This window comes from Peromyscus californicus, unplaced genomic scaffold, assembly GCF_007827085.1.
Source record: "Peromyscus californicus insignis strain IS unplaced genomic scaffold, ASM782708v3 Scaffold_2__1_contigs__length_46816999, whole genome shotgun sequence".
Taxonomy (NCBI): Eukaryota; Metazoa; Chordata; class Mammalia; order Rodentia; family Cricetidae; genus Peromyscus; species Peromyscus californicus.
Window position 1 is genome coordinate 27,664,344 of NW_026294540.1, and position 25,448 is coordinate 27,689,791.

Sequence of the window (25,448 nt, forward strand, 5' to 3'; positions counted from 1 at the left end):
TGTCCACAGGTGTGAGTTCAGGTGTCCACAGGTGTGAGTTCAGGTGTCTACAGGTGTGAGTTCAGGTGTCCACAGGTGTGAGTTCAGGTGTCCACAGGTGTGAGTTCAGGTGTCTACAGATGTGAGTTCAGGTGTCCACAGGTGTGAGTTCGGTGTCCACAGGTGTGAGTTCGGGTGTCCACAGGTGTGAGTTCAGGTGTCTACAGGTGTGAGTTCAGGTGTCCACAGGTGTGAGTTCAGGTGTCCACAGGTGAGAGTTCAGGTGTGCACAGGTGTGAGTTCAGGTGTGCACAGGTGTGAGTTCAGGTGTCCACAGGTGTGAGTTCAGGTGTCCACAGGTGAGAGTTCAGGTGTGCACAGGTGTGAGTTCAGGTGTCCACAGGTGTGAATTCAGGTGTCCACAGGTGAGAGTTCAGGTGTCTACAGGTGTGAGTTCAGGTGTCTACAGGTGTGAGTTCAGGTGTCCACAGGTGTGAGTTCGGGTGTCCACAGGTGTGAGTTCAGGTGTCTACAGGTGTGAGTTCAGGACTCTACAGGTGTGAGTTCGGGTGTCCACAGGTGTGAGTTCAGGTGTCCATAGGTGTGAGTTCGGGTGTCCACAGGTGTGAGTTCAGGTGTCCACAGGTGTGAGTTCAGGTGTCCACAGGTGTGAGTTCAGGTGTCTACAGGTGTGAGTTCAGTGTCCACAGGTGTGAGTTTGAGTGTCCACAGGTGTGAGTTCGGGTGTCCACAGGTGTGAGTTCAGGTGTCCACAGGTGTGAGTTCAGGTGTCCACAGGTGTGAGTGAGTTCAGGTGTCCACAGGTGTGAGTTCAGGTGTCCACAGGTGTGAGTTCAGGTGTCCACAGGTGTGAGTTCAGGTGTCCACAGGTGTGAGTTCAGTGTCCACAGGTGTGAGTTTGGTGTCCACAGGTGTGAGTTCAGGTGTCTACATTTGTGAGTTCAGGTGTCTACAGGTGTGAGTTCAGGTGTCTACAGATGTGAGTTCAGGTGTCCACAGGTGTGAGTTCAGGTGTCTACAGGTGTGAGTTCAGGTGTCTACAGATGTGAGTTCAGGTGTCCACAGGTGTGAGTTCAGGAGTCCACAGGTGTGAGTTCAGGTGCCCACAGGTGTGAGTTCAGTGTCCACAGGTGTGAGTTCAATGTCCACAGGTGTGAGTTCAGGTGTCCACAGGTGTGAGTTCAGTGTCCACAGGTGTGAGTTTGAGTGTCCACAGGTGTGAGTTCGGTGTCCACAGATGTGAGTTCGAGTGTCCATAGGTGTGAGTTCAGGTGTCCACAGGTGTGAGTTCGGGTATCCACAGGTGTGAGTTCAAATGTCCACAGGTGTGAGTTCGGGTGTCTACAGGTGTGAGTTCAGGTGTCTACAGGTGAGAGTTCTGGTGTCCACAAGTGTGAATTCAGGTGTCCACAGGTGTGAGTTCGGGTGTCTACAGGTGTGAGTTCAGGTGTCCACAGGTGTGAGTTCAGGTGTCCACAGGTGTGAGTTCAGGTGTCCACAGGTGTGAGTTCAGGTGTCTACAGGTGTGAGTTCAGGTGTCCACGGGTGTGAGTTCAGGTGTCCACAGGTGTGAGTTCAGGTGTCCACAGGTGTGAGTTCAGGTGTCTACAGGTGTGAGTTCAGGTGTCTACAGGTGTGAGTTCAGTGTCCACAGGTGTGAGTTCAGGTGTCCACAGGTGTGAGTTCAGGTGTCCACAGGTGTGAATTCGGGTGTCCACAGGTGTGAGTTCGGGTGTGCACAGGTGTTAGTTCAGGTGTCTACAGGTGTGAGTTCAGGTGTCCACAGGTGTGAGTTCGGGTGTCCACAGGTGTGAGTTCGGGTGTCCACAGGTGTGAGTTCAGGTGTCCACAGGTGTGAATTCGGGTGTCCACAGGTGTGAGTTCGGGTGTGCACAGGTGTTAGTTCAGGTGTCTACAGGTGTGAGTTCAGGTGTCCACAGGTGTGAGTTCAGGTGTCTACAGGTGTGAGTTCAGGTGTCCACAGGTGTGAGTTCAGGTGTCCACAGGTGTGAGTTCGGTGTCCACAGGTGTGAGTTTGAGTGTCCACAGGTGTGAGTTCAGGTGTCCACAGGTGTGAGTTCAGGTGTCCACAGGTGAGAGTTCAGGTGTGCACAGGTGTGAGTTCAGGTGTCCACAGGTGTGAGTTCGGTGTGCACAGGTGCAAGGTGAAGGATAAACATTAGCACATGGATGGAGTGCAAACACAAGAGCTGTGGACGGGGAGGAAGCTCAGCCTCCCGCCCGGCTCCCCAAACGTCCTGGGTTCGAGCCCCGGCAGCAGTGAGCTCCGGAATCCTGGCCCTGGGGGGGGGGGGCGAAGGTCAGAAGGTCAGAGGTCAGAGGTCAGAAGGTCAGAGCCGGTCGGGGACACAGCGACTCTGTCACCTGAGACGGGAGGAGATGAGGTGAGAACCCGGGGGAGCGATGGGAGGGGGACAAGGGCCCAAAATATCTGCCAAATACACGTGAAGTTCACCGTGACTGTGCAAACTTTCAGGGTAAAGGTGTGAGTGCGTCACCCCCATTTCACAGATGGGAAACTGAGGCACTGATAACACTGAGTTGCCCACCACACCGGAGTGGAGAGCCTAGATGTGTTCTCCGAGTGAGTTTAGTCAAAGGAGGAGAAGGACGGGGTCAAAAAACAGGGTTTGGTTTGGTTGGGGTTTTTTTGCCCAAGAACACTGGGAGCCGGGTGTGTGTGGGGGTGTGTGTGGGGTGTGTGGGTGTGTGTGGGAGGGTGTGGGAGTGTGTGTGGGTGTGTGTGGGTGTGTGTGTGTGGGGTGTGTGTGTGTGTGTGTGTGTGTGTGTGTGTGGGTGTGTGTGGGTGTGGGGGGGGTGTGGGGGGGTGTGGGGTGTGTGTGGGTGTGTGTGGGGTGTGTGGGTGTGTGTGGGGGTGTGTGTGGGGTGTGTGGGTGTGTGTGGGAGGGTGTGTGGGTGTGTGTGGGTGTGTGTGGGTGTGTGTGTGGGGGGGGGGTGTGGGTGTGGGGGGGGTGTGTGGGGGGGTGTGGGGTGTGTGGGGGGTGTGTGTGGGGTGTGTGTGGGTGTGTGGGGGGTGTGTGGGGGGGTGTGGGGTGTGGGTGTGTGGGGGGTGTGGGGGTGTGTGTGGGTGTGTGTATGGGTGTGTAGGGGTGTGTGTGGGGGGTGTGGGGGGGTGTGGGTGTGTGGGGTGTGTGTGTGTGTGTGTGTGTGGAGGGGTGTGGGTGTGTGGGGGGGTGGGGGTGTGTGTGGGGGTGTGTGGAGGGGTGTGTGGGTGTGTGTGGGTGTGAGTGTGGGTGTGAGTGGGCGTGGCCTACCGGATGGGCGTGGCCTGTTGGACGGTCCTTCTGCAGAAACACTGTCCCCGGTGGCGGTCGGTGGTGACATCCGCTGCAGGTGTGCAGCTGGTGACGCAGCGGAGCCTGTTCGGCTCCACCAGGGGAAAGCGGAAGTCCTCGTAGCCCGCGGGGCAGTTCAGTGACAGGCGGCTGGGGAGGAAGGCAAGGGGGGACGACAGAAACGGGGTTCCTCTTTTTCCACTCAGTAACCTGGCTTTAGTGACCGGGAGTGAGGCGGGGGAGGGGGGGCGCTGGGGCGGGTTTTTCCAAGGTGGCAGGGAAGTAACCCTGGCCCTCTGGCCTTGGTTGTGGCTGTGTGTGTGTGTGTGTGTGTGTGTGTGCGCGCGCGTGCATGCACTGGTATGCAAGGGTCCTATGTGTATATAGGTCAGGGGACAACCTTGGACATTGGTCCTCAGGTGCCTTCCACTGGATTTTGTTTGTTTGCTTGTTTGATTTTGAGACAGAGACTTTCATTAGCCTAGAATGTCACCATATAGTTCATATAGGGCCTGTGAGCTTCCAGAGATTGACTTGTCGTCATTCACCATCATCAATCTTCATCATCAATCTTCATCATCATCAATCATCATCATCATCAATCATCCTCATCATCATCAATCATCATCATCAATCATCATCATCATCAATCATCATCATCATCATCAATCATCATCATCAATCATCATCATCATCATCATCATCATCATCAATCATCATCATCATCAATTATCACCACCACCATCATCAATCATCATCATCAATCTTCATCCTCATCATCAATCATCATCACCATCATCATCATCAATCATCATCATCATCAATCTTCATCATCATCAATCATCATCATCAATCTTCATCACCATCATCATCATCAATCATCGTCATCAATTATCACCACCATCATCATCAATTATCAATTATCATCATCACCACCACCACCATCATCAATCATCCTCATCCTCATCCTCATCAATCATCATCATCAATTATCATCATCAATCTTCATCATCAATCATCATCAATCTTCATCAATCATCATCATCATCAATTATCACCACCACCATCATCAATCATCCTCATCCTCATCATCATCACCATCATCATCATCAATCTTCATCATCATCAATTATCACCACCATCATCATCAATCATCAATTATCATCCTCCTCATCATGAATCATCACCATCATCGCCATCAACTTCTGTCTGTGTGTGTTTGTGGTGTGTGTGCACGTGTGTGGGTACCTGCCCATGCTCGGAGTCCAAAGGATCGCACCTGGTGTCGTGCTCGGTCACTCTGTATTATTCCCCTGGGAAAAGCTCTGTTCTCACTGACAGCAGTCAACGAGTCCTCAGCAACGCTCCTGTCCCTGCATCCTCCACCCCTGGGTTTACAGACATGCATGCCCATGTCCCACTTTTTTCACCAGTGCTGGGATTTGAACTCATGTCTTCCTGGCTGCACAGCAAAACACTCTTACCCACTGAACCATCCCCCCAGCCCCAAGTCCAGCCTTTTACGTGATTTCTGGGAATCTAAACTAGGGTCTTCACGCCTTGGAGACAAACACGTTCACTTTCCTGACTGAGCATTTCCCCCAGTCCCATTGCATTCTTTTTAGACGAGGGCTCTCAGCCTGGGAAGCAGGGAAGGAATGAATAGGAATAGCATGCTCTTCATGTTGTATCAAAGTATCACCAAACTAGGGGCTGGAGAGATGGCTCAGTGGTTAAGGGCACTGGCTTTTCCAGAGGACCTGGATTCTGTTCCCAGCACTCACAGGGTAGCTCACCACCATCTGTAATTCCAGTCCCTAATACCCTCTTGTGACTTCTGGCACATAGGTGGTTCACAGACTTACATGCCAGCAAACATTCATACACATAAAATAAGTTTTTTTAAAGATATCACAAAACCAAACCGTGTGTGTGTATGTGTGTGCCGTGTGTGTGTGTGTGTGTGTGTGTGTGTGTGTGTGTGTGTGTGTGTGTGTTCTATCTCTTTCTCCTTCCTCTCCTCCCTCCTTACTTCCCACAGACAGAGCTGGTACCAGGCAAACAGAGACTAAGTCAACAACCCCACCTCTGCAAGTCTCATGCAGTTGTTCTTGAAAAGGGTACCATTCCCCTGCAAAGAAATGACGCCCTGAAATCATTGTGAAAGTCCCTCTCATGGAACCCCCTTGAAGACTCCCTCTGCCTCTTTGTGGTGGCTAATGGTTCCAAAAGGGAGGGGTGGCGTCTCCATTCCCTCTACCCCACAATCTCTCCACAGCCCCAGAGGGACTCCTACCTCAGGGACAGGATCCGCACACCCTGGAAACCTTGGACAGTCTGGTAAATCTTCTGCATCTGAAATGTTGATGGTCTCTGGGATTATGTCTGAACCTGTGGGCCTGAGAATACCCAGGGGCCCATGCCCAGGTCCAGGGAAGGATCATTAAGCTCCCTCCTCCCTGCTCACCTGGCCCTGGAAGGCATTGCTGAAATCTCTGTAGGCCTTGGAAGTGTTGTCTTTGAGGTCTTGAGAGAATTCCTGGTCCACGGATACCTCCATGCCCACTTCGGTCTCCACTGTGTCTGTATCATGGGATACCTAGCTGTGATTACTCCATCATCTGCCCTTGTCTGCCATCACTACCCCAACTCTCTCATCTATAGGCTTCTCTGTCTTTCTCCATCATTCCCAAAGACTTAACGGAGGAGTACCCGGAAAGGAGAAGGAATTCTGGAATAATATCTGGGGTGTGGGTCAGTGGTAGAGCACCTGCCTAGAATCCCCCGGAGAGGTCCTGTGCTCAGTTACCATTAGAAAGAGAATAAATCAATTAATTCTGGTATGTTTTTATCAGAGGTGAAAGGAAGAAGGCCAACTTCACATGGACTGGCCTATAACTCCTCCATTTTCCCCACAGAGCAGGCGGAATAATAATAGTTCCTTAAGATGTTTCCACCTAGCCGGGCGGTGGTGGCGCACGCCTTTAATCCCAGCACTCAGGAGGCAGAGTCAGGCGGATCTCTGTGAGTTTGAGGCCAGCCTGGGCTACAGAGCGAGTTCCAGGAAAGGCGCAAAGCAACACAGAGAAACCCTGTGTCGAAAAACAAAAAAACAAAACAAAACAAAAAGATGTTTCCACCTTAATCCTAAGAAGGAACACACGAATATATCATCTGAATACGGAAATATGACACAGATGTTCTGTGTCAGGATGTTCAAACTGCTTTGAGAGGTAGAGAGGGGGCTCAGTGGTTCCGAGTGTGTCCTTCTCTCCCAGAGGACTCCAGTTCAGTTCCCAGCACCCATGTCAGACACCTGACAACTCCCTGTAACTCCAGGTCAGGGGGCATCTAATATCTCTGACCTCTGTGTCACCTGTACTCATGCTCACAGGTGCTGTGGGTGATTGATTGATAAATAAAACGCTGATTGGCCAGTAGCCAGGCTGGAAGTGTAGGCGGGACAAAGAGGGAGGAGAATTTTTGGGAAGTGGAAGGCTGAGGCCGAGAGACGCTTCCAGTCACCGCGATCAGAAGCAGGATGTAAAGTACTGGTAAGCCACAAGCCACATGGCAAGATATAGATTAATAGAAATGAGTTAATTTAAGATAGAAAAACTAGATAACAAGAAGCCTGAACCATTAGGTCAAACAGTTTAAATAATATAAGCATCTGTGTGTTTATTTTATAAGTGAGCTGTGGGACTGCCGGGCTTGGCAGGACCCAGAGAGAAAATCTCCAGCTACACACAGGCATACACATAATTAAAAATAATAAAGATTAAACCTTTACTAATTCGTTTTATTTCTAATTTTTGTTTTTGCTTTGTTTTGCTTTTGAGTCAGGGTCTCACTCTGTAGCCCTGGATGGCCTGGAACTTGCCACGTAGACCAGACATGTTTCAAACTCACAGAGATCCACCTGTCTTTGCCTCCCGGGTGCTGGGATTCGACACGTGTACCAGCATGCTCTGCCCACATCTGATTTTGCAATGGTAGATCGCTGTGGTCAGCTTGACAGGCTCCAGAGTCACCATGAAGACAAACCTCTGGGCACATCTGTGAGGGAGTCCCTGGGTTGGATAAGTGAGGTGAGAAGACCCACCTTAAATGTGGGTGGGGCTATCCTGAGGTCTGCGATCTTGGCCTGAATAAAAAGAAGCAAGCATCCATCTCTCTCTCTGCTCCCTGACTGTGGATGCCATATGACCAGCTGCCTCACGCTCCTGCCGCCATGACTTCCCTGACATGGTGGACTGTGTCCCTTCAAACCGGGAGCCACCACCAACCCTTTCTCCCTTAAATTGTTTTTATCTCAGTCATGATGGTGCACGTCTGTAATCCCAGCACTCAGAGACAGAGGCAGGGGGAGTCTCTGTGAGTTTTAGGACAGCCCGGTCTACAGAGTGAGTTCCAAACTAGCCAGGGCTACAAAACAAGACCCTATCTCCAAAAACAGTTGCTTTCGTCAGGGATTTGAGCACCACAGTGAAAGACACAACCAATGGAGCCTTGTAATCCACAGAACTGTGTTACAGCCACTAGCTCTATGGTCATTCATGACCGCAACCATCAGAAACTAGTAAGGTTGCCGGGCGGTGGCGCACGCCTTTAATCCCAGCACTCGGGAGGCAGAGTCAGGGGGATCTCTGTGAGTTAAAGGCCAGCCTGGTCTACAAAGCGAGATCCAGGACAGGCACCAAAACTACACAAAGAAACCATCTCAAATCCTCCCCCAAAAAAAGAAAGAAAAGGAGAGAGAGAGAGAGAGAGAGAGAGAGAGAGAGAGAGAAAAGAAAGGAAGAAAGAAAGAAAGAAAGAAAGAAAGAAAGAAAGAAAGAAAGAAAGAAAGAAAGAAAGAAAGAAAGAAAGAAAGAAAGAAAGAAAGGAAGGAAGGAAGGAAGGAAGGAAGAAAGAAAGAAAGAAACTAGTAAGGTCTGGAGAAGAGGACAAAAAGAAGGCTGCAGTCAACTGGAGGTTAAGGGTGAAGAGGAGCATGGGATGGCAGAGTTTGTGGGAGAGAGGTCAGCAATGGAAGAAGACGGGGAGCAGAGTGCATAAGCGCCTTCTGGAAGGAGGAAGGATGGAGCCCACGGCCCCGGCAACTCACCTATTTCTAACTGCTCCACTGGAGACTCGCAGAGAGACCCATAGAAGGTACTGGGGCAGAGACACTTGACGCCATCCCATGAGCCCCCGTTCCGGCATCTGGTATCCGGAACTTGACAGCGGTCTCCAGAGAAACCAGGAACACAAACGCACTGGTCCTGGTCCCAGGTGCCGCCATTTTCACAAATGCCTGGGAAATATGGGTAAGATGAGAACTCTAACTAGAACCAGACCTTGGTGACACAGAACTGAGTTAAAAAGGAAGGTATAGAAAAAAACAAAACATGAGGTGAGAGGTCTAACCTGGGGTGGTGGTCAAGCTTGCTGCTGTAGTCATCTGAGTAGTGGTTGGAGTTGGTCTTGATGACGGTGATGTAAGGGCGGTAGGAGACTTCATGGTGGTCACTGATGTCTCTGGGCTCTTTGCGGTAGATGGAATGGGGTAGATCACCTTGCTTGAAGGTAGTTGGAAGGCTGTTGCTTGGTTGCGGGGTTGGAGGAACACTGATGGAACCGGGCATATTTGGGGTGATGGTTGAGGTGGCGCTCAACCAATGGTCCCTAGTGGACACTGAGGTGCTGGTCAAACCTGTGCCTGTGTCTATGGTCCTCGTGACCGTTGACCTAGGAGCATCAGTGATGATGTTTGAGGGCTCCATTTCTGGAGTCACGGAAGAAGTGTCCGTATAGGTAGGGAGAAATGACCTTTGGCTGGTAGAACTGGAAAAGGTGACCATTTCAGTGGTAGAGGGAATGACTGAGAATGGGGTAGTGGGAGCAGATGTCACATGAGACTTGGATTGATGTCAACACATGGCGCCAGCGGAGAGGTAGGGACTATTGTGATGGTGATGGTTTCTGGACAGGGTGTAGTGGAAGGAAGAGAGATATAAGAGAAGGGGGTTGATTCAGTGTGAGCTGTGGTCGGTGATGAGGTGGTTGGAGAAGTTCTGGTAGTCGAAGAAGGAGGAAAGGATGTTACTACAGAGGGGACTCGACCTTCTGTACTGAAACTAGGGGAGAACGTAGGAGATTTAGTAGTCGTACTTTGCGTTGGACTAGTAGCAGGGAAAGACAGAGGAGTCGACATCATTATTGTGGGTGTCAAAGAGATCAAGGTACCAAAAGCAATGACCACTGCATTTGGAGAAGTACTTCCCCTGGGGAGAGATTCTGTTCTGGGAGGTAAGTGTAGTTAGCAAAGTGGAGGTGGACATGAGAGTCTTAAGAATGGACCAGCCAGTGCTTGTCGTGAGCACATGGGATGCTGACAAGATAGGACCGGAGTTTGGTGATGGACTTTGAGTTTGAAAAGAAGGGAACAGGGAATTGGTACTTGTAGGAGAAATGCTGGTAGGAACAGGAGAGGTTTTGGTTCCCGAGTCAGAGGCAAATTTAGAAGTCGACTCTGACAATGAGATTTCAGGTGAAACTGACGTACTCATCCCAAGGGAACCTGATGGGGTGTTCCCAGAAGCTGTGACGGTAGTTGTCACGATGGGGGTAATGGAGTGGGCTGTGCTGAGAAGTGAAATCCCTGTGTCCTGGATGACGGAGGAGGATGGGATAGTATTGGTGTGGGTTGGTAATATACTAGAACTTGTATAGGTTGAGGTGGTAGCTGCCATGGTAGACGTATCACTGTTGCCTGTAGATGAGGAGGAGAGACTTGTAACGGCAATGGTAGGGATTCCTTCACTAGGAAAAGGTGAGGTCATAGATGTCAGTGTCCCCAGGTTACCAGGAGTTGTAGGATGTGAGGAGACGGTAGCTGTAGATATTCTGTCAGTGGAGTGCATGTTTGACTTGGAAGAGGTCGTAGGGGTTCTAGAGGGAGTCGGGGTGACTGTGGTGATCACGTCTGTGGTGGCTGTCATAGCTGTGCCTGAGATGAGTGGAGATGGCCGGGTTGATGTCAGGAAGGCGGTGGGGGTCGATGTGTCGGTGACAGAGACAAGAGTGGTGCTGTCTGACATAGAGTATGTGGTGGGAGGACTCGGGGAGGTGACCTGGGGTGTAGCTGTAGATGCTGCGTTAGTGCTTGGAAGTGAGGTCACCAAGGTAGACTGTACAGGGGTATCTGGTTGTGAACCTGAGACAGACATAGAGGACAGGGCCCTACTCGTGCGTGAGGTCAACACACTGGAGGTCACATGATATCCCATGGAGCTCATGGATATCCCAAATGTGAGTGGGCCCGTAGTAGTGACCAAAGACGTGGTTGGGGAAGTCACGGTCATGCCTGTCATGAGTGATTCTGTAGGAAGGCCTGCGGCAGGATTCACTGTGCTTTCTCCCGTGGATGTGGCAGCAGCAGGGGTGGGGGAGGGGGGCTGACCTGCTCCAGTCACGGCGGAAGTAGGAGGGGGTGGCTCTGGAGATGTGGGGGCTGTGAGTGTGGTGGTGGTAGTGAGTGTTGGGGTGGACTCCGCCGTTGTGTGGAGTGTGGGGTTGGTGACTGGAGCTGACGGCACACTGCCCAGCCGTGTGATGCCCGCACTGCTGGCAGAGATGGATGAGGGGGATGCAGATGTAGCTGGAATCCTCGTGGCGGGGCTTCCTGCACTTGAGGGGTTAGCGGTCCTGATGGTGGCAATGGCATGGCGTGTGCTGACACGTGGCGTTTCTGTGTTCTGGATGACGGAGGAAAGAGGGCTGGAAGCGGTGCGGGTTGGCGGAGAGCTGGAGACAGTGTGGGTAGAGGTGCCTCCCGCCACAGTGTGCTCAGTGTTTCCCGGGGGTGAGGGGGTGAGAGCCGTGGCTGTGGTGGTGTGGCAGTGTGTGCTAGGTGAGGAGGAGGCTGTGGGTGTGAGCTCGGGATGTAAGGAGGAGGCAGACGCTCTGTGGGTCAAGTCGCTCTCTGAGGCTGTGATGATGGGAGGTCTGAGGGAGGGGGTCAGAGGAGCCAAGGTGACCATGTGTGCGGCAGCTGTCTTGTCTGTTTCAGAAGTGAGCGGAGAGGACCCGGTGGTCGAGGAGGTGTCAGCGGAAGACGTGTCTGTGCTGGGGGCAGGAGATGTGAAACGGAGCGCGGACTCTGTAACTGGCCTGGTTGGAGAGCTGGGAAAAGAGACTAGAGATGAGGTTAGAGATGCAGCCTCGGGAGCTGGCGGTGTTGACGCCAGAGCAGATGATGGGGGAGTGTCTGCGCTGCCAGGAGTGACAGGCTGTGTGCTTGGGACAAATGTTGAGGACGGGACCCCACTTGTGTGTGAAGGCAGCGCATGGGTGGTTCGTGAAGGAGAGGTAGTGAGCCTCCCAGAAGTCAAGGTATCTAAGGGGGCAAATGAAGAGCTGGTGGAGGCCGTGGTTGCCATTTCTGACATCGGAGGTGGTGTGGAAAGGTCTGTGGTGGAAGTTGTTGTGGCTTCTCCAGTGGACGTCACAATGGTCCCTGCGGTAGCAGAGGGTGGCTCTGTGGACGTGGTTGTTGTGAATGGGTGGGTGGTCGTGGGTGCTGGGGCGGATTCAGCTGCTGTGTGGGGAGAATGGGGAAAGGTTGGAGCTGAGGGTTCACCAGCTGTCTGGATGGTCCCAGTCCTCCTGGCAGAGGTGGACGAGGAAGAAGCAGGTGTGACTGGAAGGCTTGTGGCAAAGGGACTGGAATCGTTGCGGGTGATTGAGAGTGTAGCTGACCTACTGGGTGTGGCATGACTTGTAGGGACAAATGCCATTGTTTCTGAGTTCTGGAGCCTGGAGAAAGATGGGAAGAGAGTGGAGTGGGTTGGTGACCTAACAGAACCACCTTCATGGGTTGCGGTGATGTCTGTTGTGACCAGCGGGACAGTGTTGCTCGTAGGAGAGGTGTGGAGAGCTGTAACTGGTGTGGTAGAGACGTCCATAGTGGGTGAAGCCAGGGCTGTGGGTGTAATCGTGTCCGTCACACCAGAAGTGGTAGGCGTTGTGGAGAGCCTATCTGTGGAGTAGATGCTGGAGGCTGTGGAGCTGTGAGTGATGAGAGATGGGGTCTGGGCAGCCATGGTGACTAAGGGTGTGGTAGAAGTCCTGACTGCTTCTGAGGTGGGTAATGAAGGCCAGGTGGAAACGACAGACGTGGCAGGGGCCAGTGTGTCTGTGATGGAGGAAGGAGAGGAGCTCCCTGATGGCAACAATGTCACGGCATTGGTGAAAGAACCGAAGAGGGCAGCCTGAGAGGTACCTGTAGACAAGGCTTTGGTAGTTGGGAATGTGGTCTCCAAGGTGGCTAAGGGGGGCCGTGTGTGTGACGTCAGTGGTGATTGGCTGCGAGCTGGAGATAGACACAGAGGAGAAAGCAGTAGTGGTGGGTGAAGCCAACACTTGGGTGCTCACCGGTGGATAGATGCTTGCTGTCCCAAAAGTCAGTGGATCTGAGGGTGTGACTGTCGACGTGATCTGGGAAGTGGCTGTGGTTTCTGTGCTGAGAGATTCTGTGGGAAGGTCTGTGGTAGGAATCAGGGTGGCGGTAGTTAACGGTGTTTCTGTCGATGTGGTGCTGGTGGGTGTTGGGGTGGACTCAGCTGTCATGTGGAGTGTCTGAGGGATGCTCGGAGCTGAAGGTGTACTTTCGGTGTTCCCAGAACTGACATCAGCCACTGAGGTGGGGGGTGTAGTTGTGGCAGGAACGGTGACAGCAAGAGACCGTGTTTGGGTGTTTCCAGTGTTTGTAGAAGTAGCTGCTACACGTGGGGTGGTGGTATGGGGTGTACTCATCGGCGTTGTTCCTTCTGTGTTATTGACGAAAAGGGAAGATGGGGTCCTAGTGGTGTGGGTGGTGGACATACTGGAATCTGCAGGGGTGGAGGTGGTGACTGCCGTAGCGGAGGAGCCACTGGTGCCTGTAGATGAGAAATAGAGAGCTGTGGCTGCAACTGTGGAGGGGCCTGCACCAGAAGAAGACAGCGTTGTAGACAGGAGTGTCTCCATAGCACCAGGGCTGTCGGGATGTGAGGAGGTAGCGGCTGTGGGTGCTCTGCGAGTGGAGTAAGTGTCTGAGGCTGTTGTGAGGCTAGGGCTGCTGGGAGAAGACGCCAGGGGAGCTGTGGTGACCAAGTGTGTGGCAGCAGATCCGGCTGTTTCTGAGGTGGGCCAAGAGGTCCAGGTGGGCGTGACGGAGGGGTCAGGCATCAGTGCATGTGTGGTGGCTGTAGGAGAGGTGATATCTGATGTGAAGTCTCCAACAGCGGTACTTGGAAAGCTGGGAGAGTTGGCATGAGACACCACTGTAGATGTGGCATCGGTAGCCGGAAGTGCTGTCGTCGTTAAGGTAGATAAAGGGGTGGTGTGTATCATGCCAGGGGTGACAGACTGCGTGCTTGGGGCAGATGTAGAGGAAAGAATCCTGCTTATGAGTGATGTCAACACAGAGGTGCTCATGGGAGGGGAGATGCTGGATACCCCAGAAAGCCACGCATCTGTGGGGGCACCCGAAGAAGGGATCAGAGGAGTTGTGGTGATTTCCGTCAGGAGAGAATCCGTAGGAAGGTCTGTGGTGGGATTCAGTGTGGTGTCTCCAGTAAATGTGGCCGCAGAGGTGGGGGAGGGGGACTGGCCTGCTGCAGTCACTGCTGAAGGAGGAGGAGGTGGCTCTGCAGATGTGGGGGAGCTGTGAGTGTGGTGGTGGTTGTGGGTGCTGGGGTGGACTCTGCTGTCGTATGGAGCGTAGGGGTGATGGTTGGAGCCGATGGCACACTGTCCATCTGTGAGGAACCAGCACTGCTGGTGAATACGGAGGAGGAGAGTGAAGATGTGACTGGAATACTTGTCTCTAGGGCACCTGCAGGATTTCCAGTACCTTCAGTATTTGGAAGGGTAGTCACCATACTGGAAGTTGTGGGATGAGATTCCTTAGTAAGTGCACCACTGTTCTTCGTGGTGGGGTACGACGCGATGGAATTGGTGTGTGTTGCTGACGTACCAGAAGCTTTATGGGTTGAGGTGGTGTCTGTCATGGTGCCCCATGGGACGGTGTCACCCATAGATGACGTGGTCAGACTTGTGCTCCTAAAGGTGTGGATGCCTTTACTAGGTGACAGGGTTTCAGACATGAGTGTCCCACTTGGTGCTGACAGACTAGAAGAAGCTGTTTTTGCTGGCCTGAGACTCGTCGTCATGGGCAGGAAACCAGTTGCGCCTGCAGGCATGCGGCTAGGGGCTGCTGACATTGTGGTAGAGATGTCGGGACCATGTGCGGATGGTGTGTGTGTGCTTTGGGAAGTCATCCCAAGACCTGGGGGAGTGGACGTCGAGATCATCCCAGGTGTGGGCGTTCTAGAGGTGGAGTCAATATCAGAAGGTTTAGGAGGCAGAACCGCACTTGGTAGTGACGTTAGAATTCTGGCGGTCATTGAGGAAGCCATTATGTCAGACGTCGAAACCATCCCCCTGCCGGTGGGTGACATGGTTGGGTGGGAAGATGCTGTGCTGACAGTTTCTCTGGGAGTGTCACTCATAGGTGTGATTTCCCCAGAGTTCATTATTGTCACCTGCATGAGTGGTTGTTTCCTTAGCAACAGAAGCAAAAGGTGTTGATGTGTCGGCGGAGCCCGGGGAATGGGTGGAGGAAGTTTCTGTTTGGAGAGAACTACTTGCAGTAGGAAGTGGTTTGGTAGTAATGCCTGTGGTGGTCAAGGCACTGGTGCCGGGTGGGGCAATGTTATCAGTTACTGTTGTTAAGGAGGTTTTTGGAGGAATTGGGGAAGGACCCGTAGCAGACAGATAAGTCACTCCCGGAGTGAGGGACAGTGTTGCACGTACACCTGTCGGGGCTATGGTGATCATGTCTGTGGTTTCTGTGATAGAAGAGGTCAGGGTATCTTGGGTTGTGTGTATGGTTGAGACAGAGGAAAAAGGTGGGGACATTTCTGTGGTTGTGTCCCCCACATTGGCAACAGTGGAAGCAGAGATCATGGATGAGGTCACTTTCCTACCAGAGGTGACGGTTGTCACTGGCTTGTCAATCTTAGGAGAGGTGGTATAAGAGTTGGTGAGGGGCACATGGGTCATGGCTGCACAGGTGGGGGTGGGGTGGGTGGTGGTGATGATGATGAAGCCAGAGCGGGGGATGCACTCGGTGGTGGGCATGTAGACCAAGAGAGTGGGAGGACTGGTCTCCACCTTGATGACAAGCTTGGACATCGGGGCTGTCACGGTGTCAGGACTGATTGGGGATCTGAGAAGTGACTCGTAAATGGACTTAGAGCTACTGGGTATGTGGGCAGTCCTGGGTGTGTGTTCTCCGCTGTCAGGAGCTGCATAAGGGGGCTGGTGGGGACTGAGAAGCCCCTGAGGTACACCTCCAGCACACAGAGGACTGTCGAGAGCAGTGTGGGCTGCCTCCACACCAGGCGAGTGTGAGCTAGAGGTGGCTGTGGCCGTGGATGGAGTTCCTGTGTCGGCAGAACAGAGGAACCTGTGGCGAACTCTTTGGTCATTCTGTCACCGTCACATGCCATGGGGGATCCTCACCTCCCACACCCATGTCACAAAGAACAGGATGTGCCTCTCCTACAGGAGTCTGTTTAGGGGGCAGTGGGGTGAGAAGTCCTCAATTCCTTACTGGTTACTGAGTGTCCAAGTCCTTTCGTTCCTCCTTCCTTCCTTCCTCCTTCCTCCTTCCTTCCTCCTTCCCTCCTTCCTTCCTTCCTTCCTTCCTTCCTTCCTCCTTCCTCCTTCCCTCCTTCCTTCCTCCTTCCTCCTTCCTTCCTTCCTCCTTCCCTCCTTCCTTCCTTCTTCCTTCCTCCTTCCTTCCTTCCCTGCTACCTTCCCTCCTTCCTTCCTCCTTCCTTCCTTCCCTCCTTCCTTCCTCCTTCCTCCTTCCTCCTTCCTTCCTCCTTCCTTCCTTCCCTGCTACCTTCCCTCCTTCCTTCCTCCTTCCTTCCTTCCCTCCTTCCTTCCTCCTTCCTTCCTCCTTCCTTCCTCCTTCCTTCCTTCTTCCTTCCTCCTTCCTCCTTCCTTCCTTCCTCCTTCCTTCCTCCTTCCTCCTTCCTTCCTTCCTCCTTCCTTCCTTCTTCCTTCCTTCCTTCCTCCTTCCTTCCTCCTTCCTTCCTCCTTCCTTCCTTCCTCCTTCCTTCCTTCCTCCTTCCTTTATTCCTTCCTCCTTCCTTCCTTCCTTCCTTCTTCCTTCCTTCCTTCCTCCTTCCTTCCTTCCTTCCTCCTTCCTTCCTCCTTCCTTCCTCCTTCCTTCCTTCCTTCCTTCTTCCTTCCTTCCTTCCTCCTTCCTTCCTTCCTCCTTCCTTCCTTCCTCCTTCCTTCCTCCTTCCTTCCTTCCTCCTTCCTTCCTTCCTTCCTTCCTTCCTTCCTCCTTCCTTCCTTCCTCCTTCCTTCCTCCTTCCTTCCTCCTTCCTTCCTCCTTCCTTCCTCCTTCCTTCCTTCCTCCTTCCTTCCTCCTTCCTTCCTTCCTCCTTCCTTTCTCCTTCCTGTCTTTTTCTGGTGGAAGAAGATGTTGTGTGTATGAAGTCTATCTGTATGTGTATGTGGTCTGTGTGTGTTATGTGTATGTGGTTCATGACTGTGTTTTGTAATATGGCTTGTGTATGTGTGTGTTGTGGGTATGTGGTTTTTGTATGTGCTATGTGTGTGTGGTTTGTGTGTATGTGTTGTGTGTGTGATGTGTATGTGATTTGCATGTTGTGTGTGTGCTATGCATATACAGTTTGTGTGTGTTATACATGTGTTATGTGTATATGGTTTGTGTGTGTATATTATGTGTATGTGATCTATGTGTGTCATGTGAATTTTTTGTGTGTAACGTGTGTGTGGTTTGTGTGTGTTATGTGTATATGTTTGTATGTTTTGTGTGTGTTATGTGCATATGGTGTGTGTGTGTATGTGTGTTGTGTGTGCACGTGAGTGTGCAGGTGTGTGCATGCAAAGACCAGAGCAGGACACTGGGCGTCTTCCTCTGCTGCCTCCTACCTTACTGTCTTGAGCAGGGTCTCTCACTGAACTGGACGCTCATGTTTTAGCTGCACTGGCTTGTTACCCGCAAATCCTCAGAGCCGCCTGCCTCTGCCCCACTGCTGGGTTACAGGCACACACAGCTGCTCCCAGCCTTCTACATGAGTACTGAGTTTCCAAACTCGGGTCCTCAGGCCTGAAAAGTGAGTGTCCTTCCCTACTGAGTCATCTCTCCAGCCCCTTGCTTTTTTGAAACAGGGTCTTGCTGGGCAATTGTGGCGCACCAGCCCTTGGGAGGCAGAGCCAGGTGGATCTCTGTGAGTTCGAGGCCAGCCTGGTCTACAGAGCTAGTTTTAGGACAGTCAAGGCTACACAGAGAGACCCTGTCTCAACAAACAAAATAAAATGTAGAAAGTCTCCTGAAGGCCAGATTGGCCCCCAGCTCACTACGCAGGCCAAGATGAACTTGAAATACTAATTCTCCTACCTCTACCTCAGGTGTGATCAATCATACCAGGTTTTATGTAGTTCTGAGGGGTTCGTGCATGCTAGGCGAGCACTCTACCAAATAAGCCACATTCCACAGACGGGCTCCCCTCTCTCCTTACCCACATCCCATCTTCCCTTCCCTGAGCCCTTCCTCTCCTCCTGTTGTCTCGTCTTCCAGTCCTCTTGGATTTTGGAGTCCATCTTTTAGCCAAGCCCTGCCCTTTCCCTGTAGACCTCCAGAGCTGGTCTGGGAGATGACGCACACCACAGAAACAGGAACCAGAGCTCAAGAGGGGAGAGCTGGGGATGGAACACCGAAGGAGAGGAGGAGACTGGAGGTCACAGTCTGCTGAGACTGAGGGATGGACAGAGAGGACCACGTGGAGACGGGAAGGGACCTGGAAGAGGAGGAAGCGTCCAGAACAAGGTGTCCAAGCAGATAAGCATGGGTTGTGGCGACCTTAGGGCTTGGGGATCAGCGTTGACCATAGAAACACCCATCTCGGGGGCCAGAGAGGGCCCAGTGTGCAAGAGTGCTCGCCGCTCTTCCGGACATGGCGAGTCTGGGTCCCGGCATCCACAAAGGGCAGCCATTCAAGTGTCCTCCTCTGGCTTCTCTGGGCACCCCATGCATATGCCTGTGTCTGTCACACACACACACACACACACACACACACACACACACACGGGGTGGGAGGGATGCACATTTTATGTAGTGGCTCTGTCCTGGCTACTGGATTAGTTAGTGCATCAAAACAAATTCCTCTTTCTTTTTTAATTTATAGGGAGGGGTGCGTGAACCACAGCGCAAGTGTGGGAGTCAGAGGACAACTTTTGGGTGTCTGGTCTCTCCTCTTGGGAACGGAATTCAGATTGTCAGGTCTGGCAGCCAGCATCCTTACATGCTGAGCCATCTCACTGACCCGTAGCTTCCTCTCCCCTCTCTCCACATGTTTACTCTCTCCCTGATGAAGCCAGCCAGCATAGCTCAGGCATCCCGGCCTTGGTGCCTCAGCCTCATGAGCGCTAGGAGGCCGGGTGTGTCCCGCCTCACAAGTGCTGGAAGGACGGGTATGTACCACCTCACAAGTGCTAGATGACTGACAGGTATGTCCCACCCCTCCTAGCCTGGTCCCTTCCACTCACCGCACATTTTACATATGGCGGCACCAGACATCAGATCAGCCCCATAGTGGGGCGAGCATGAAGCACCCCCACCTCGGGCAGCCGGTCTTTAGTACCTCTGCACAAAGGACCCTCCCCCCCTCCCCGGACATGCTCTTCCTGAGGACTGAGGTCACTTCTCAGCCTAGCTGTTGGGGGTCGAGGGAGGATGGGGGCGGGGAATGAGGCCTGCAGGCTGGGTCCTTCTCGGCCAAGTCTTTGGCCTGCAGGGAAGTGAGGGGGTCTAAGTTGGGGTGCTCTGCAGTTGGGCAGAAAGAAGAGAGGAGGCGGCGACTGTGGGTCCTGAGGGGGGGCCCCACACCGGGGAGTCTTGGGGCCACTCCCTTTGTGTTTGTCTGTTTGTTTAGGAGGAGGGGTGCTGGAGATCCAGCCTGGGAGCCTCCTGCACACTGGCTAAGCACTGTGCCCTGATATCCACTGTGCCTCCCAGCCTGGGAGAGCCCGGAGTGCAGCCAAGCAGCTTCCCGGTTCCCCGATGAGGTGGGCGGCAGAGGGAGAGTGGGGAGGGGAGAGAGGAGGAGAGAGTGAAGAGGAAAGGGAGGAGAAGAGAGGAGAGGCGGGAGGAGAAGAGAGGAGAGGCGGGAGGAGAGGGAAGCAGGAGCAAGAAGAGAGGGGAAGGAGGGAGGAGAGGAAGACGATGGAGAAGGTGGCGGTGATGATGATGATGATGAGCCGACAAGGAAGAAGAATCCCTCCCCCCCCGAAAGAGGCACGGAGGCTGGGGGACGCCGAGGAGTGGTGGCCGCTGCCCAAGAGACAGCAAACAGAGTCCAAGCTGCAGTCCCAGCCCAGCTGCCGCCCTCGGGGATGCAGACCCGAGCGCCAGAACCCCGCGGCTCTGGCCTCTCCAACCAGAGGGACCGGAGGGACCCCTCGCGGCCTGCGCTGTGCGCCTCCCTCCCAGCCAGCCTCGGCATCCTCGCTGCGCGGGAGCCCCGAGGGTCTCCCAGCCCCTGGCTCCATCCCTGCAGCTCCCCCTCACCTGCTTCCCCGGGGGAGGCCCTGAGGAGCCAGAGGCTGAGCAGCAGCATGGGCACAGCCGGCCGGGAGCAGAACCGGGTCCAGCGCCGACGAGGGCCGTGAGGACAGTGTGAGCCACGGCTCCCGGGCCCCGCACAGTGGACTGTTTTTCTGCCCTGCCTGGCTGAAAACGGAGCAATCTCACCTTTGAGCTCCGCAGCCTCCCGCTACCGGGCCCTCAGTGCTGTAGGAAGGGAGGGGACAGGAAGCCAGGACATGCCTATTTGGGGCCGGGTGGGAGAGCCCCACCCCTGGCCTGTTCCCCTGGCTCCATCCTTTCCCAGGACGCTGCCGGCCTCCCCTGCCTCCCGCGGAGTATACACAAGAACAAAGCCTCCGCGTGGAGTCAGCCCTTCCGCTTCGCTTCAAGCCCCCCTCTGCCCTCTCTCCACCCTCACAGCCACCGGGGCTGTGACTCCACTGGGGAACGTCGTGGAATTCAACCTCAAGTCTTTTCTCTGTCGGAAGAGCTGGACGGGGTCCCAGGAAAGGAAAGACCAACAGCCATGGAAACAAACCAAAGCGCAGGTTTAGTGTTGAAGGAGATGGACACGAGTTGTCGCTTAAGAAGCTGGTTTGTGGGGCTCCGGAGATGGCTCCCCCAGCAAAGCGCTTGTTGGGCAGTGGTGGGGACCAGAGTTCAAATCCTCAGCGCCCCTAGGCGTGGCAGTGCAAGCGTCTGTAACCCCAGGACTGGGGCGGCAGATTCTAAAGGCGCACTGGCCGGCTAGTCTAACCAGGGTGAGAGCTCCACAGCGAGAGCCGCCTGATGGAAAAATAAGGCGGAGAGTGACTGAGCAAAGCGCGCCCCAGACAGACGGACAGACAGACATGAAGGAGGAGGGGGCTGGGAAGAGGAGGAAAACAGCAGAAGAAATGACCTCGATGATTAGGAGCCAGGTGTCACGGTGCCCGCCTGTCATCCCAGCACTCAGAACTGCATGCGGGTTGGTTTTGGTGAACTTGACACTAGACACTTCAGATAACACGGAATCTCAACTGAGGGGGGAAAAAAGAAAACAAACAAACAACGAAACGTTTGCTTGACCAGTAGGCAAGCCTGTGGGCATTTTCTTAATTGATAATTGATGGGGGTGGGGGCAGCCCACTATGGGTGGTACCACCCCTGGGCTGGTGGTCCTGAGTGTTATAAGAAAGCAGAAAAAAAGCCGGGCAGTGGTGGCGCACGCCTTTAATCCCGGCACTCGGGAGGCAGAGGCAGGCGGATCTCTGTGAGTTCGAGGCCAGCCTGGGCTACAGAGCGAGCTCCAGGACAGACAGCGCTCAGCTCCTGCCTCCAGGTTCCTGCCTTGAGTTCCGGTCCTGACTTCCCTCAGCGACAAAGTGTGACACGGGAATTACAAGCTGAAACAAGCCCTTTCCTCCCCAAGTTGCTTTTGGTCACGTTATTTTATCTTAGCAACAGAAGCCTAAGATCTCCTCCTGGTGGGGGAGATCAGAAGTTCAAGGCCAGCTCCCACTACACTGGTAAATTGTCCTTGTCCAAGCAGATAACCCACACCTCTGCCCATGCAGGCAACCCTAATTCCATGCAGAGGAGTGGGGCTGGCTAGATGACCCCTCAGAAAGAGGTGCTTGTCACCAAGCCTGGTGACCTGAGTTCAGTCTCCGGGACCCAAATGGTAGGAGAGAGGTGACTCCTAAGAGTTGACCTTTGACCTCCATCCCCACTGCACACACATACACACACACACACAAATACAATTTTAAAAAAAGACGCATACGAAAGTAGGAAGGCTTTGGGGGGAGAAGGGCTGGGTGAGAGGACAATGGATGAAATATGATCCAAGTACATTACATAGATCATATTACACACACGTGAAACTGTGAAAGAATACATTCCAAAAAGTAAAAGCAGAAGGTATTTTGATGGTGTCCTTTTTTTAAATTTGGGTGGCATTGAGGATCAAACGTGGGGCTTCCTGAACTCCTGCAAGCACTTTACCACTGAGCCATAGCCCCAGTCCATCGATCACCGTTTTTGGATGAGAGGCTGGGAAATGGCTGAGCAATTGAGAGTCTGTACTGCTCCTGAGGGCCCCAGTTCAGTTCCCAACACCTCCACCGCTGGCTCACAGCCTTCTGTGACTTCAGTTCCGGTGGGTACATCACCCTCCTCTGACTTCTGAGGGCTCCTGCATGAATGCGGTGCACATGCATACATATACTCGGATACACACACACACACACTGATTCCCTACCCCACAACCTCCACCCACCCACCCTCTTCTCTCTTCGGGCAAGCATTCCCACAGGTTGCCCTTCAGTGAAAACTGGTAGCAACCCAAGCTGGGTCATCGCCACCCAGAAAGACATGAGTGCTTCTGGGTGTGTGACTCAGTGATTGTGTGATGTGCTTGCCCTTCAAGAGGGAGGGAGGGAGGGAGGGAGGGAGGGAGGGAGGGAGGGAGGGAGGGAGAGTGTCACCAGGAAACCATGGAATAGTCACACTATGGACTACCATGCTCAAATCAGAAAGAAAAGGTACAAACACCAAGTGTGTGAGACATGTCATCTTGGGGGGTGACACCAGGTGTGTGACACAGATGTCATCTTGGGAGGTGACACCAGGTGTGTGGCACAGATGTCATCTTGGGGGTAACACCAGGTGTGTGACACAGATGTCATCTTGGGGGGTGACACCAGATGTGTGGCACAGATGTCATTTGGGAGGTGACACCAGGCGTGTGACACAGATGTCATTTGGGAGGTGACACCAGGTGTGTGGCACAGATGTCATCTTGGGAGGTGACATCAGGTGTGTGACACAGATGTCATTTGGGAGGTGACACCAGGTGTGTGACACAGATGTCATCTTGGGGGGTGACACCAGGTGTGTGACACAGATGTCATCTTGGGAGGTGACATCAGGTGTGTGACACAGATGTCATCTTGGGGGTGACACCAGGTGTGTGACACAGATGTCATCTTGGGGGTGACACCAGGTGTGTGACACAGATGTCATCTTGGGAGGTGACACCAGGTGTGTGACACAGATGTCATCTTGGAGGTGACACCAGGTGTGTGACACAGATGTCATCTTGGGAGGTGACACCAGGTGTGTGACACAGATGTCATCTTGGGAGGTGACACCAGGTGTGTGACACAGATGTCATCTTGGGAGGTGACACCAGGTGTGTGACACAGATGTCATCTTGGGAGGTGACACCAGGTATGTGGCACAGATGTCATCTTGGGAGGTGAAGGCTTACGTCATCTATTTTTGTCACGGTGGCGCAGAGGTAACTAATGCACAAGTTGAGTCTTAGTGGGAGGTCTTTGAGGTACGGGGGCACGCCCACAAAGGCAACCCCAACCTCCTCCTCTTCCCCACCTCACCATGAAGTAAGCAGCAGCTTCCTCTACCTTTCCCCTCCGAGATGCCCCACCTCACCACTGATCCAGAAACTTGGGAGACAATGCACCCGCATGTGTGAGGAGGGCAGAGGGCAACCTTCGGAAGCCAGCTCTCGCCTTCCACCACGTGGTCCCAAGGATCGAACTCAGGTTGTCAGGTCTGGTGGCAAGTGCCGTTTTTACCCACGGCACCAGCTCCCCTGTCCCTAACATACCCCTAGAGTCTGTTTAACCAACAGGTCAAAGCCACTTTCCTAGAAGTGGTCAAAGCTAATGTAAGATTCTGCCGCTCGTTCCAAGCATCATGTGAGCACAAGTCCCCTGTTTTCCATCCTGTGGAGGAGGAGGAGCCTAGCTTCGGTAAGTGAGTGCTCTAGTGAGTGCCATTAGAGCATCCAGGCACAGACACGCTGGACTCTTCTTCCCTATTTCAACAGGTACTGGTGAGTAAAATCTATCCTGGGGCTGGAGAGATGGGTCTGTGGTTCAGAGCACTGGCTGGTTTTGCAGAGGACCCGGGTTCAGTTCCCAGCACACACATAGGGTGGCTCAGAACCGCCTGTAGCCCCAGCTTTAGGGAATCCAGTGCCCCCTTCTGGCCTCTGTAGATACTGCACACACACACACACACACACACACACACACACACACACACACACACACAAATAGAAAAGGTTTTTAAATAAATAAATCTTTGAAATCTGTCCTGACCACTGTACTGTACATCTGTCTTGTTTACTTTTGACAATTTGGAAGTAATTAGAAAATGTATTTTTGTGTGTGTGTGTGTTTGAAGGTAATTAAAAATACATATATATTTACTGTTGAAGGCACAACTTAGTGACAGACTTCTAACCTACCATGCACACACACTGGGCTCAATCTCCAGAAACATAAGAAAATAGATACATTTTTTTTTCATTTTTATGTGTGTGTGGTGCACACATGGGTGGGGACATGTTTTGCATGTGTGTAGAAACATATGTATGGGGATAGTCATGCCTGTGTGTACGTACGTGTATGTGAAGGGGCAAACAATGTCAGAAATCAACCTCAGTTTCTTTTCTACTTTACTCATTGAGGTAGGGCACTCAATCAAACCCAGAGCTCACTGATAAGGCTAGTCTTGCTCTGGGGATCTCCTATCTCTGCCTTCCAAGACTGGAGTTACGGGTTGCATCTACATGTGTTCTGGGGATCCGAACTCCAGCCCTCATGGTTACGTGGAGAGGTACAGCCCCCATTGCCATAGAAAACTTACTGTCCTGGATTTTGTTTTGTTTTGTTTTCTGAGACAGGGTCTCTCTGTAGCTCAAGCCGGTCTCGCACTCACAATTCTCCTACTTCAGCCTTCCAAGTGCTGGGATGATAGATGATTGCTACAAGTTTGAGGCCAGCCTGGTCTACATAACAAGTTCTAGGCCAGTCTAGACTATAGACTGAGAGGCTGTGTCAAAAAAAACAACAAACAAAAAAACAAAATCAAGGCTTGTAAGATGGCTCAATGGATGGGTGCTTGCCACCAGGACTGATGGTCTGAGTTAAGTCCTTGGAGCCCACATAACGGAAGACTAGGCAAATCCTGGAAGCTACCCTCTGCCCTCCATGTGAGCACCATCATACACATGTGCCCTTCTTAACACACACAATTTTTTAAAAATTAATCTACCTGCCTCCTTAGTGATCAGTCTAATAAAAAGTAATAAAAATTTAATGATTTATTTTTGTTAATTATGTATATATGTGAGGGGATCTATTTGCACGCGAGTGTGAGTGTCCCAGAATCAAGAAGGGGACATTGACTCCCCCGGATATGGAGTTAGAGGTGGTTGTGAGGTGTTCAACGACAGATGCCCAGCTGTGGGTGCTGAGGCATAAATTTAGGTCCTCTCCTAGAGCAGGACCCACTCCTAAACACTGAGCCATCTCTCCAGTCCCTTATATAAACATTTTTAAAGGCTGGATAGACAGTTCAATTGGTAAAGTGATTGCTTTGCTGGGAGAGTTGGTGTATCAGTCAGGAAATGCCAGGCTATGTTGCAGTAACAAACAGCCCATCTAGGCTCAGTGTTT

At 52.7% G+C, this 25,448-nt stretch overlaps 2 protein-coding genes across 2 annotated transcripts; both read right to left on the reverse strand.

Annotated features, from left to right (window-relative positions):
* Positions 1–846: 846 nt before the first annotated feature.
* Positions 847–9,010, reverse strand: LOC128120274 (mucin-3B-like). The gene is made up of 6 exons (XM_052754059.1): positions 8,730–9,010; positions 8,428–8,616; positions 5,785–5,900; positions 5,614–5,672; positions 3,297–3,467; positions 847–2,301 (listed from the first exon to the last, which is right to left on the reverse strand). Exons 1-6 carry the CDS (start codon positions 8,821–8,823, stop codon positions 2,124–2,126), a joined length of 807 nt encoding a protein of 268 aa, XP_052610019.1. The 5' UTR covers positions 8,824–9,010; the 3' UTR covers positions 847–2,123.
* Positions 9,011–12,219: 3,209 nt separating this feature from the next.
* LOC128120779 (mucin-3A-like) lies at positions 12,220–15,542 on the reverse strand. Its single transcript, XM_052754988.1, has 2 exons — positions 15,265–15,542; positions 12,220–14,181 (listed from the first exon to the last, which is right to left on the reverse strand). Exons 1-2 carry the CDS (start codon positions 15,540–15,542, stop codon positions 12,339–12,341), a joined length of 2,121 nt encoding a protein of 706 aa, XP_052610948.1. The 3' UTR covers positions 12,220–12,338.
* Positions 15,543–25,448: the final 9,906 nt, after the last annotated feature.

Excerpts from the sequence above, each read along its gene's own strand:
- LOC128120779 (XM_052754988.1), bottom strand. The coding sequence starts at position 15,542 with ATGTCCAAGCTTGTCATCAAGGTGGAGACCAGTCCTCCCACTCTCTTG. Across the intron at positions 14,182-15,264 it reads GGGGACACAACCACAGAAAT|GTGCCCTAGAGACAAGTATT; the intron begins GTCCCCACCTTT and ends GAAATCCTGCAG.
- LOC128120274 (XM_052754059.1), bottom strand. The coding sequence starts at position 8,823 with ATGAAGTCTCCTACCGCCCTTACATCACCGTCATCAAGACCAACTCCA. Across the intron at positions 5,901-8,427 it reads AGTGGAGCAGTTAGAAATAG|ACACAGTGGAGACCGAAGTG; the intron begins GTGAGTTGCCGG and ends CCCATGATACAG. Across the intron at positions 5,673-5,784 it reads GCAATGCCTTCCAGGGCCAG|ATGCAGAAGATTTACCAGAC; the intron begins GTGAGCAGGGAG and ends TCAACATTTCAG.